This window comes from Platalea leucorodia (genome assembly GCF_965183815.1).
Source record: "Platalea leucorodia genome assembly, chromosome: Z".
Lineage (NCBI taxonomy): Eukaryota > Metazoa > Chordata > Aves > Pelecaniformes > Threskiornithidae > Platalea > Platalea leucorodia.
The window spans coordinates 44,552,802-44,566,011 of record NC_138858.1 but is presented as its reverse complement, the minus strand read 5'-3'; the positions used below and the strand labels follow the sequence as shown (position 1 = coordinate 44,566,011).

General features: G+C 36.9%; 1 protein-coding gene across 2 annotated transcripts in view; it reads left to right on the top strand.

The window, feature by feature from the left end:
- Positions 1 to 9,146, top strand: part of UBQLN1 (ubiquilin 1) — a 28,013-nt gene extending 18,867 nt beyond the window's left edge. The window contains exons 5-11 of one of the 2 annotated variants that reach the window (XM_082335584.1): positions 215 to 373; positions 1,030 to 1,267; positions 1,754 to 1,896; positions 2,882 to 2,965; positions 5,492 to 5,607; positions 5,936 to 6,101; positions 7,855 to 9,146. In XM_082335584.1, the coding sequence (XP_082191710.1) occupies positions 215 to 373; positions 1,030 to 1,267; positions 1,754 to 1,896; positions 2,882 to 2,965; positions 5,492 to 5,607; positions 5,936 to 6,101; positions 7,855 to 7,896 (948 nt within the window). In that variant the 3' untranslated portion in view covers positions 7,897 to 9,146. The remainder of the gene's footprint in view (positions 1 to 214; positions 374 to 1,029; positions 1,268 to 1,753; positions 1,897 to 2,881; positions 2,966 to 5,491; positions 5,608 to 5,935; positions 6,102 to 7,854) is intronic. The other variant, XM_082335583.1, reaches the window with a different exon arrangement.
- Positions 9,147 to 13,210: the final 4,064 nt, after the last annotated feature.

Here is a 13,210-nt window from a genome sequence, read left to right as displayed (position 1 = left end):
CACTTCTTGACCCAACAAGCATAGCGATGGTTATGGTAGAATGCTGGCTAAATGTCTAATTCAGTTGACTCCCACTAAGCTGGTATCTTGATTTGGCTTTAATCATAATTTCAAACTGGGTTAGACAGTGGTAGCTGAGATATTGCCAAATGTTGACGTTTTCACTTTAGAATGGATTTCTTATTAATACAGATTAAATGTTCCACTTCCCTAGACACTAGAACTTGCTAGAAACCCTGCAATGATGCAGGAAATGATGCGAAACCAAGACCGAGCCTTAAGTAACCTAGAAAGTATACCAGGTGGATACAATGCCTTGCGACGTATGTACACAGATATTCAGGAGCCAATGTTGAATGCAGCGCAAGAACAGGTGAGAAAAGATTGCAAATGCCACTGAAAGTAAATATTTTTTTAAAAATAAAAGCATGTAAGTAATGTAAATTTCCGAATGTGTACTTAACAAAATATTTCTTGAAGCTTGAAGTCACTTTGCAGCCTCTTACTCTTGAGAGGAAAGATCTTTAAAAATTCTGTGTTGTTCTAAGCTTGAAGAAATACAGATATCACTTTGTGTGTTTGAGAAGCTATTTTAAAGTTAATGAGTTTCTGTATTACTTAAATTTTAATTCCTTTAATTCTTTGCCTTAAAATTACAAGGTCCAGGAAAAATTTTTTTAAAAGCGTTTTTAGTAACTTGGAACCTAAGATGGGAAGAAAAAAAGCCTTTGAAGTTGGAAACCAGTATGCAAGATAAAATCTTACTGTGATCAAAATATCAGTGTAGCAGTAACGCTGCTTTCAAAAAGAAACATGATTTAATTTTTTTGGAGGTGCTAGTATCTTTCAGTGTCAGCATCTTTTCAGAATATTTACAATGAATTATTGTAGGATGGTGAGTATAACTGATTAAGACCCTTCAACATTTATCTTCCTGTGTAATTTTGGAAAGGTAACTTGGTATTTATAGCAGACTTTAAAGCAGTTGACTTTTGTAGCTGATACATGTTTGCTTTCCTTCCTCTGTAGTTTGGAGGTAACCCATTTGCTTCTTTAGTAAGCAATGCATCAACAGGAGGGGACAGTCAGCCATCTCGTACAGAAAACAGAGATCCCCTACCAAATCCCTGGGCTCCTCAGTCCAGCTCGCAGACTTCCACGACAAGTACCAGCACCAGTGGTGACAGCAGTAGCAGTTCTGGAAATAGCACCTCTGGCAGTACGGGACAGAGCTCAACTGTACCAAATTTGGGACCTGGACTAGGAGGTATGTTTGTTATTGCAGTTGTATATATTTGCACATACTTGGGAGTTTGCTGAAATGATTCTTTCATTAGAAAGAGTTTTTGATTCAAAGTTTTTATTGCTATTTACTTTCATAGAACATTTGACTAGTATGAAAGTCCTCTGTAGAAAAACAAACATGAAAAGTAGACTAAGAGTGATAATAGTACTTGTGTATTGCCTTAAAATAACAAAAGTAGGGAATCTCTAGATTAATTATAGTATTTTTCCTGTTTGGAGGCAAATGTGAGAACAGCTAATAATGTAGATACTTAGTGGGACTACTTGTTGGATACAGCCTCTGTCTTAACTTCTAGGGTAGATTGATCTGTGTAAGCAGAACCACATTGAGTGTATTTCAGGGACTAAAACTCTGAGAAACCAAGTGGTTATATTCTGGTTTTAGGTAGTCTAATTCATCTGGTGATAGTCAGGATGTCTACTAAAGTGGCCTTTTCCTTTTTTTAAGCTGGTATGTTCAACACACCAGGAATGCAGAGCTTATTACAACAGATAACAGAAAACCCACAACTTATGCAGAATATGTTGTCTGCACCCTATATGAGAAGCATGATGCAGTCATTAAGCCAGAATCCTGATCTTGCAGTACAGGTAAATGCATTTGGTGTAGTAATGTATTGTGTTCATTGAAGCAAAAAAAAAAAAAAGCTAAATCTATGATACAGTTACACTTCTCTTGTGCCAACATCTCAACCATTGTCTGTAGTGAATGGCCCAGTTTTTAATGCTAAGGCCTAACTCACTGAAATTATTACCTACCTACATTTAACAATTTGTTGCAGTGAGCTTCTTCAGTTTGTAGTTGGACATTGTGCATTCTTCTAAAATAACTTGTCAGTTTGTGTATGTTTTGTACAGCACTAAATTTGTGACCCAGCATAAGAACCAGTTAGACAAAACAAATGCTTTGATTATAAATTAAGGTAGGTCTGCCAGTAAATAAATACCCAAACTAGCTTGGCAGGAGAGAAGTGAAGGGAGGTGAGTTGGTGCCATATCTAGGTGTTACTCTAGTTTTAACTTCTCTTTTGTGACCCATGCTCACTGTAAAAGTGCAGAAGCTGTTTTATGAATGGTATTGTAGAAGTGCTTTCAAATTTTAGTTAAAGCAGTAATATCCAAAGTCAAATCCCAAACTAAGATTAAAAAAAGTGTTGTATTTTCTGCATTAAATACTCACTTGGAAAATATCCCTGACTTCAGGTGATGTTTACAGTGAACCTATCACTTAAATCTGTAGTGGAGGCTGAGCAGAAAAGAATTTTCTTGTAATATAAATGAGGCTGTCTTAGCAAGTATCAGGCAATTCATTCACTTAAAAGATAAAGAAAACTTCCAAACAATAACAAAACAACAACAATAAAAACCCAAAACAAACAAAAAAAACTCCAACAAAACAAAAAAAACCCTGCAGTATGTTCAGGCTGGTGAATCATAACAAGTTTTGGCCAAAGGAGTAGATGATTATTATTCTGTAAGGTTATTTTCATAGACTATTACTGTGTAAGTAGTTGTCTTAAAACCCCCTGTGGTTTTTACTGCTTGATCTTTGAAGTTAAATATTTTTGTCCCATAGATGATGTTGAATAATCCTTTATTTGCTGGAAATCCTCAACTTCAGGAACAAATGAGACAACAACTTCCTACTTTCCTTCAGCAAGTAAGATGAAACACTAGCTGTGAATAAATGTCTGCAAGTCAATGAGCAATATTTTCAATAAATTGGTGTCTGTCTTTGATTTGGCTAAAAGCTAGATTCTGTAATATGTTCTCATTAGCTTTAGACACCAACTTAGATTGCCGCTTGATAATTAATTCTTGCTTAATGTCTCCATCCCTTTCATAAGTTAAGCCTGACTTTTAGTGGATATTTTTGTCTGTGGCTAGCACAACCATTTAGATTTGTTCTTGCTTCTTTGTTTAGAAGGAATAATTGTTTTTACTGCGCACCAGCCAGAGAACACTGGTTTGCGACATGATTCGTTTCACAAATTAAAAAGATCAGTACTTTTCCCACTACTAGAATAAAGTTTCACCGTGCTTTTCTTGTACTTCTTCAAACCTGCCTTAAGTATTTGGGAAAGAGATCTCACAGCATGCCTTGAAAGACCCAAGTCATTAGCTAATTCAAAAGGAGTGGGTTCTGAAGTTTTTTGTCTGTAAAGGTTGCCCTACCACCAGCGTTCCCTCTTAACAACATTGTGCTTGCAGCCCAGGTATATGCTTGATATTAGCTGTCACAGTGTGTAGCAGTACTGTGTTCCCTAAATAAGAGCAAGGAAGATTTTGTTGTTGATGTTAGGAATTGAAAACTTAATCCAGTGTATGAGTTCCATCATTAGGCAGTCCTTGCAAATCAGAGTAAGTGTGCGTTGCCAGATCTGCCTGCACACAGACAGTTTTAGGAGTAGAATAATTAACACATACATGAATTACAGTAGCAAGTTCAGTGTTTAGTAGAAACTGTTTTAAATTGTTTCAACCACGTGAAAGGCTGTAGTATTTCATAATGCCATTGCTTTGTGATGACTCAGTAGTATCTGAAGAGCTAGTACCACATGTATGTTTTGAAGTCTGTGAATAAATGGCAATTAATGAATGCACAGTAGGAATAATTTCTACTTCTTCTGTCAATATCACCATGGGGTTTGTCTGCACAGCTAATTCTGTTGTATTCATTACGTTAGGTCAGATGATCAGCAGCTTTAGCAGGTGAAATAAAGTGGACAAGCATATGGGTATTCTCAGAATGTTGACAATATTGCAGCTCATAATTCCTTCCTTGTCTACTGGCATTTATATTATGGGATTGGGTGACAGAAACCATGGAATGTTCCTCTGCATAATGGAAGGCATCTTTTGCAATAAAGGGCAATTGCCCAGCAGAACTAGAGTAGCTCACAGATAAGCTTTCCCATCTTCAGCTTTTATACAAGTCTTAACAAGAATTACTGCTACTTAACAGCTGGAATTAATATCATTAGTAGAGACAAGATCCAGGTCATGTAAGTGCTCTGAGAATTGTTGGGCCGACATTTCTGTAAAACAACTCCAAATATCAGACAGTAAGTTGTGATTTAAATATTTTCTTAAAGTAATTGCAGCAGCTTTCTTTGGAAAACGCAAAATGTTTTCCTCTTTAAAATTTGGGTAAACTTTCCCAGCTATGTATTTAGTTATTCTCTGACTTCAAGCTATCAGGAAGATAAAAATCCAAGAGATGAATGGAGAATATTAACAACTTGCTGTGCATAAGTCTTGTTTTGCACCCATATTCCAGATCAGAGTTCTTCATGTCCTATTTTGCAGTTTTGCTCTGCACCAGAGGAAGTTTGACCTTAATCTGTGCATTTCTATGTGAATCAAAAATGTGTTTGCATCAGAAGGAATTTAGTTAAGTTGCCAAGTGAAGGCTGCTAAGATTAATAAGCCTGTCTGCTGTTTGAAGTAGGTCTGGCTACCAAGACTGTGTCACTTGTAACTGAAACACATTGTTTTTCACTTACCTGTGGCATCTCTAAGCAGAGGTGAGCATAAGCCATTAGTTTTGGTTTTGTATCTAAAATAGTCAGGTTTCTGGACATTTAATTTCAGAAATGAAAAGGATTTGCCTTTTAAATTATCTGTGGATGTGAAAGCCAGTTTTTAATTGAAGTCACGCTAGAGTGAGAGCCCTTGAATATTATACATTTGCTTGCTAGCATCTTTTGTGGTGTGTTAGTTTGCATTTCTGTAGGCTGTGAGAGCAGTACAGATATGAAGACATGCACAAATAGTCATGCTCAAACTGCTGTGGTCTGAATTTAGCTAGGAAAAAGAACTACTGTATAACTTTCTTAGATATCTATTGGTCAAGTTTCATTGTATTCAGTGTTGTTGCTTACCACTAGTGTGATATAGGAAACTAATTCTAGAATGATGTTGGACTAATACAGTCCCATGGCTTTGAAAGATGAAGTCTGCACTTCTCATCTGAAAGGCTTTGTCCACATGTAGGGAGTTCATTGATCACCTCCTATGAAAGTTTTCTCAAAAAAGAAAAAATACCTGAAGGATTTCATGTAAATATTCAAATATAAAGTTGAAAAACAAGTTCAGAAATTATGTCAGACTGTGTAAAACATCTAATGATAAAGATTAACTTTGAACAACTGCATATGATTAAGAGTTTCTCTCCTTTTCTTAGATGCAGAATCCTGACACGTTATCAGCAATGTCAAACCCTAGAGCAATGCAGGCTTTACTACAGATTCAGCAGGGCCTGCAGACACTAGCGACAGAAGCACCAGGGCTTATACCAGGGTAAGAATCAGTCTTACAAATTCAGACAAGAACTTTTCTCCTGTGTTACGTTGTTCATTCTTTTTACATGTAGAGATTTACCCAGTTTTTGTTAAAGAAAACTCCTCCTGCCTTTTTTAGTTTAACTAAACTTGTTTTAGAATTTGTCACATTTTTTGCCTGCCCTGCACTTCTAAACAGTGATGACTCTGGTCTTTGTTTTAGTACTTTACTTAAATTGTCATTCCCTCTTTGACAGGATTTTTTACTCAGTAATAAAATAAATAAGAAGAGACAAGCTAGTGTTTATTATTCAAGTGGTGTATTTCTTTTTCTGTCATTTATGCAGATTTAATCCTGGTTTAGGTGGACTGGGAAGCACTGGAGCTCCTACAGAGTCCGTACCTAGTTCTGTTGCCAGTGAAAATATGAATTCAGCATCAGGAACTGCTGAACCTAGTCACCAGCAGTTTGTCCAGCAGATGTTGCAGGCACTTGCTGGTGCAAATGCTCAGGTAAAGTACATCACTATATTCTAGATTTTTTTTTTAATTCTTACTTTATTTTTTCATTATAAACCATTAGATAGGAGGATGGTAATTGAGGGGAGAGTTCCCTGGATGCTTCCTGTCAAAGGAGAGCAAAGGAGGCTTAAAAATGGTGTTGCAGCTGTGCAAGTAAATGCTGGAAAAACATCAAATTTGAGTAAATGTGTCCTCTGAACAGTTGATTTTTATACACTCATCTTCATACCTTTGAATGTTTGGAAAGATTGAGGCAGACTGAGGTGATAAGGTTCACTGGCAAGTGAAGTGTGGGCTCAGGCAAGGGAAAAGCTTAAGCACGTTGAACACCATTACCTCTGTGTGTTTTGTCTGTATTGCTGGCTATTACTCCTAGCTGTGACTTAGCCTCTGTCCTACACTTTGGAATAGCCACACTCTGGTTATTTGGAGCTTGAATTTGTTGTATGGCTTCACTGACATCCTGCAGGTCCAGACTGCAGTGCATTTTGTTAACATACCGAGTGTGATTAAGGGTTTCCAGAGAGCTCCCAAAGTCAAGCAAAGGTAGCAGCTCTGCCAGTAGTTGTAGGGTGGTGAGCAAGAGTGGCTTTAAAGGAGACATGCTGTTAACTCTCAAGAGTACTGTGTGAAAGAGCACCCTTACACTGTGGTATGTACCCAGTGTAATGGCAGGCTGCTGGCCGAAGGGGCAGTCCTACTTTTTCCTCCTCTGTTGCCCCAGGGTGAGTTAGTTCAGCTTGCTGATCTGATAGACTTTTTTTCTCATCTAACCACGAGAAAGTGTTGGTGGGTGTCACTGTAGGAAACCATATTCTGATACAATTTCACTTATTATGCTGTCAAATCGTACACCACCAAGTCAACATTCTGTTTAGTTTTGCTTGGGGGAAGGAAGTAGAGGGCAGTTCTTAAATTTCAGGCTACATCTTTACATTATATTGGTTTGGAACCATATGCAGACTTTAAATACTGGTAGTCATTTTTTGATGTATGAAACTGTTGAATTAGAAGAAAAGGAAAATTAGCAGTAGCTGCCCAAGTTTTGTGTTGGTATGGAAATTGACTCATTGATTTCAAGAAGTGACTTCTCAGTATTACTCCAGCATATTATTTTCCTATAATTGTTCTGATTCAAAAATGCCTCTGAACTGAAGATTGTACCACTGAAATCATGCAGAATTTTGCCATGAGTTTGTGTGAGCAGGATCATCCCATAAAGCACAGCTGTCAGATTGCCTTAGACTGAAGCTTTCTAACAATTAGAATTTTGGTAATTTTAGTTAACAAATACTTGAAGCATTAAAGAGGTGATTTTTATGTCAAGGGAAAAAACAAAAAGCCTGTGTGTTCACCATTGCTGACAGTGACATCATTATAATCCTTGCTGTTCCACATTACTAGGTTGAACTCTGTTTCATTTTTAAACAATACCTAAAGATGCATATCTTTAAGAAACTGTTCATGGGACATAAATTTACCCAATTTAATTTTAATCCTTTATCATCAAACAGGCAGCTTTTCCTGTAGTTCAAGAATGTCATGTAAGTGTAGATAACTCTTAAAATTTGAAGCTGCTCTGACTTGTTGAAAAAATAATTCAATTTTGAATTGAATTTATGTCATAGTATAGTTCTAGTATCTTGAGAAAGATGTAGTCAGAAATTAGTAAAGACAGGGAGTGGTGCAGAACCAACTATGTTTAAATCCTGTACTTTGCTAAATGTGTGTTATGCTTTTATAGCTTGAAATTTTGTTCTTGGCAGTTACAAAATCCAGAAGTTAGATTTCAGCAGCAACTGGAGCAGCTGAGTGCAATGGGTTTTCTGAACCGTGAAGCAAACTTACAAGCGCTAATAGCAACAGGAGGAGACATCAATGCAGCTATTGAAAGGCTGCTTGGCTCTCAGCCTTCATAGCAGTGTTTCTTTAAATTGAAAAAAATGTAATTTATTTTTGATAACAGCTCTTAAATCTTTAAAATATTCGCTTTATTTCATCCTGACTCTTGGGATTGTCTTGTTATAACTAAAATCAGTCTGATGCATTTTAAGGTGGAGTGCAGTAGTTTTCTTGAAACAGTGGGAATCAATGCATTTTCACTCTGTTGCATGCATCACACTTCTTTTGTTCTGCATTATTTGTGATTTTTTTGGAAACAATATCAGCTTTCACAGTTGGGTGAACAGGTTTTGTCTGACCTTCAACTGTCCAATTTATTTACTACTTAAACATTAGCCTTCAGTAGTAATTTATGTAGAATACAAATTAAAAAAGAAACAAATTAATTGAAGCTACAATTTGTGGGTACCAATACAGCTTATTGTGATTTTTGGCATGTATTTTTTTTGCTAGCAAAATGCTGTAAGATTTATACCACTTGAGTAATCTACCATTTTCTGCTTTAATTTGTATAAAGTATAAACACAATATATACAATGGAGACAACTCATTTCTAGAGATTTACACATTGCAATAGAATGAGATTGTAAGTAATGCAAAAAAGCCAAGGGAAAAAAAGGTGTAATATGTGTCTTTGGTGTAGATTCTTTCAGCATCTTTGGTAACCATCTCAGCAAAAAAGCTTAAGCAAGTTCAGTTAAAATATACTAGAATTACTGTTCTGGTTATCTCTTTACATCTAACTGTACAGAAACTTGCGTTGTAACATTGCCTGAATATTCACAAAGACTAACTGTAAATTACCTTTATCATTGTGCAAATTAAAGGGCTGCTGCCTTGTGCTCTGGAACTGCTTCTAAGGCTTTTTGGCTTGTTCCATTGAGATTCTAACATGTATTCTGATTTCTAATTGGAAACATTACTTTCATTCATGGTCATGTGATATTCTAATTACTTTTAACCACCATGTAAAAAATACTGTATATCTTTTGAGTTTCTATTGGTAGTTAACTTCTTCTCTTGTGCACAGGTAATAAATGAATTAAAAAATCTTTAAGCATCTTGTCTCAGTGTGTTTGCAGTTGATGATTACCTAGAATTCAAGATGACTGACCAGCTTCAGAGTTGGCATTTAAGTGTAAGCTCTGGGAACATTCACCAGCTCTGGGCTAAAGATTAGTCAACAACTCTTGGAGTGTGAGGTGGAGGTAAGAGGCATATGATGTTGAAGACTACTAGCTTAGATAAAGTGGGGGTAGCAGAATAAAAGACGCTACTGTGTGTGTTACTGAATAGCATCTGCTTTTTATTGGTCTTCTGCGTCAGTGTACTTGTGAACATGCTCACTGAATTTCTGTATTGCTTTTAAACACTTGCTTTGAACAGTCTTTTTCTTTTCATAGTACAAGTATAAATTCAGTCTGCTCTAAAAAACATTGCTTGCAAATGGTGAAAAAATACCCAGTTTAACTCAAGTTGTTAATCAGTTTGATTGAAGCAAAATTATAATGCAATATAAAGGAAGTTGAACACACTTCAGAGAAATTTTACAAACTTTTGGCAAAGCCATGTATGCAGTTCTGTTGGCAGGAACTGCATTGTATTCTTACCACAGAAGAGGAGTTTCACTCACTGTCCAGTAATCTTGTCTCTTACTTTGCCAGTAAGTAAATTGATCAAATGCTGGTGATGCCATGCATCACTGCAACTGGGAAAAGTTCACGAAATAGATGCAGGAGCATGGAGTGTTAAATAAACAGAAATAAATTAAAATACTCTCTTGGTAAGATGAATTTAATATAATCAAAACCTTTTAAAAGACCTACAGTTTGGGTACAAAATTAATAATAATTTTATTTCTTAGCCAGTGATCAGGCCCATCATCATGCCTTCACAATGACTTCTGTTGGGTGGGTAGCTTTCATTTTCCTGAGTACAAGGCTGTGATAGGGAAATGATAGATAGCAAGTAATTCTTGTAGAATAGTCACTACCTTCTTACAGTTGTTTTCACAATGACTATTTATTAGGATCTTTAAAGTAATTAATTTGACATGCCTTTACAGTGTGCCTTACTGGGACCTTGCTTTAAAAAAGTAAGACCCCTCATCCTTCAGAAGGCATGTCCTCTTAAGAATACATTCTGCAACATCCAAACCTGCTACTTTCCAATGGAAGGGCGAGGGTGAGGTGGGGAAGGGAGGAAGTTTTACCAAGCTTTACCAAGACACTAAAACAATGAATCTAACAAGAATGTTGTCTCAAGGTAAGTGTTCATGCAGTTCACCTATGTAAGTATTTCAGTTGCACGTTACAAAGTAAGAGACACTACATTTGAAGTCAAATTTTATCGCAATTCAACAAGAGATGAAGTTTGAACTAAATTTTACCATGAGCCCTTGGGCAAAGTTTCCTTCCTGAGGTACAAGTGATATTTATCAGGAATTATGGTCAACTAGTAACAACAGGTACTAACTTTCTTGTAAGTAGTGGTAAAACACTGAGCCATCTTTTGCATAGGAGGAATTTAATTTTGTCAGAAAACACAGTAAGAAGAAGAAGGTTTATCAGATGGGTAGACTTTTTATTACATCTTTAACAATAAAAGAAAGATCACACTTATTGGTTTAATAGCATATTACAATGTTCCTGTTTGCGCCCCCCCCCCCCTACTCATTGCCCCCTTTCGTGTCCCTCTTTAAAATTCTTCCTTCGCAAGTACCATCTACCTCTTCTTTCAGAAGCAATCATAGTTATCTTATAGTTATCTCTGACCATTTTGATAACTTGTATTTGGAAATTGCTGCTTGCATCTTGGACCAGAAGAAGGGCATGTGTGCCTGAAGCTTGTCTCTTTATTTTCCTACTTTCTTCTTTTCCCCTACATTGGACCAAATTATCTCATGGGATTGTCTACAAAACTGCCTTGCCTGATCATCAAACAACCGCTAGAGAAAGTAACTGCTGCAAAAAGAAAAAAAAGCTGAAAATCATGGTAGTGTGAACTGACAGATGCCACTTACAAGATTTAAAATGTGCATGTTCAAATCAAACACTGTTACAGTACTACTGGGAATGTGGCAGCAAGATGGCTAGTTTTGTAAAGGATGTGGTCTGTCTAATTCTCTTCTTGGTTCAGCGCCTGTGTAATAAAATAACCGCCTCAATTTAGAGCTGAGTTGGCAGGCAGCTGGGTCTGTTCCTTTGCCTGTGTAGATAACCTGTGCAATTTAAGAAAACTTTACCCTTCCTGTGTTTAATCTATGAATGGATACTGCTATTGGGATCTGATATTTCATTTTTATTTCTTCATTATACTATTGCAAAATGCTTATGCTGTAGTAGGTACAGTATTTACATAGCATGTTACAAACGGAGCTTAGCACGCATTCTTGAGGAGGTATAGTGCATGTGCCTTCCGTAGATAACTTGTGCTCATGGCAGAGACAGGAAAAGCAATTTCTAACTTCACATTTCCTCCTTAGTTTTTGCTGCCTTTGCTAAATGTATTTCGAAATAACGGACAGAAAACTTGTGTCCAGATAACCTGAGGTAAATATAAATAACCTGCCCAACTGACCTGAATCACAACTAACTCGAATACATCATCCCTAATACAGTGTTTTGTTTTTTTGTTTTTTTTTTTTTAAAAAAAAAAAACGAAGTAAATGAAATGTAGGATTGTGTTTGGGCAGGTACGTGAAACTTACGTACAGGGGTTGTTCTGCAATCTTTTCCTTCCACTGTATACATGCACAGCATCACTAAAATCAGAGAGCGGTTGTATGTGGATAGCATTTGAATGAATGACACCTTCATCTTTTAATTTGTGATGCAGAGGATGTAAGTGAACAGAAGTAATGCTTTGTTGTCTTTCAGAATAGCAGGTAACAGGCTACTTAACTGCTTAAGTTGACAACAGCCTTCTATACAGCATCTGGAACTGTCTCAAATTGTGAAGCTGCCGTCCACAGATAGCCCTGCGACATGCAAGTTCAGTATTTGTGCATTCCTGCCGCTGCATGTGAACTGGCCGGCAGAAACCAAGCAGGCTTTCCCCGTAGAGGGGAAAAGCCAACCACTCTTGCAAGACTGTGTGGAGTTAGCATTGTAAAGTTCAGAGATGTGGCACTGTGGCAAAAAGTTTAAGAAACGGTAAATTGCAACAGTTGTCTCCAGCTAAGTACACAAACCTGGTTCTGTGTTGGGGAAAATAAACATCAGATGGAGCTAAGGAAAAGTTTCCCAAGATTCTTGCAACCTTTCTTTTGTAAATAAAAAGCAAGCAGGAGGAGTCTAGAGGGAAAGCATCTGTAAGAAGCTGCGTTCCTGAAGATTTCACCTGTGCTTTTCAGTGAAAGTAATGGCTTCCTGGTTTCTACTTGCTTGTTGAGAGGGGCAGGTTCTGCAACTTTTTTGGCTATATCTGTCCTCTGAGATGGAGCAAGGTAGAGGCAAACTCCCTCCTCTTCTGAGATTCTGAGACAGAAATGCAGATGCTCGGCATTATCTTTGGATCAGCATTCTGAAAAAAAAGGGTGTATGTTTAACATCTTGTTGTGTTCATCCATGTACTGCCAGCGGCCCTTTCTTGGAAATGGGAGGTTCTCATGAATGCTAGGGCTGCAAAATATGACTAGCTTTAGGTGCTGATAATTTCTAGTTAATGTGGAGGCTAGAATAGTGAAGGTGCAGAGGTGTCGTCTTTTAATGGAAGGATGTAAGTGTGAATTACAACCTTCAAGCACAGCTAATTAGGACGTAACAGACTAAAGTACTGAACTCCAGTCATGAAAACTGCACATGTCATTCACAAGAATAATGACTTTTTAATTTAAATGGTCACATTGTTGTCCTTTCAGCATCATTTGAACTGTGGAAATACTTTGTTTTGCTTTAAGTAAAAGCAAATGGCAAATATATTAGAAACTTAAGGAAAAGAAATATTCCTGTTATTGGAGCAAAGAGTGAGAAACACCTGGATCTGATCTGAAGAAGATGAACTGCCTGTAAGAACATACTATTTTGTTTAGAAAAGACTTCCAAAACCCAAGGTGCTTACATAGACTTCTCTAAGAGAGAATGGTTCTTAAGTGTCGAGTACAATTTTTTGTTAGTGCCAGACACTCTGTAAGCATGTTATAAATGCTGACAAGCAGATCTGAAAATCAGAGTCTAGCGTTTTTGGCACTCACCCTT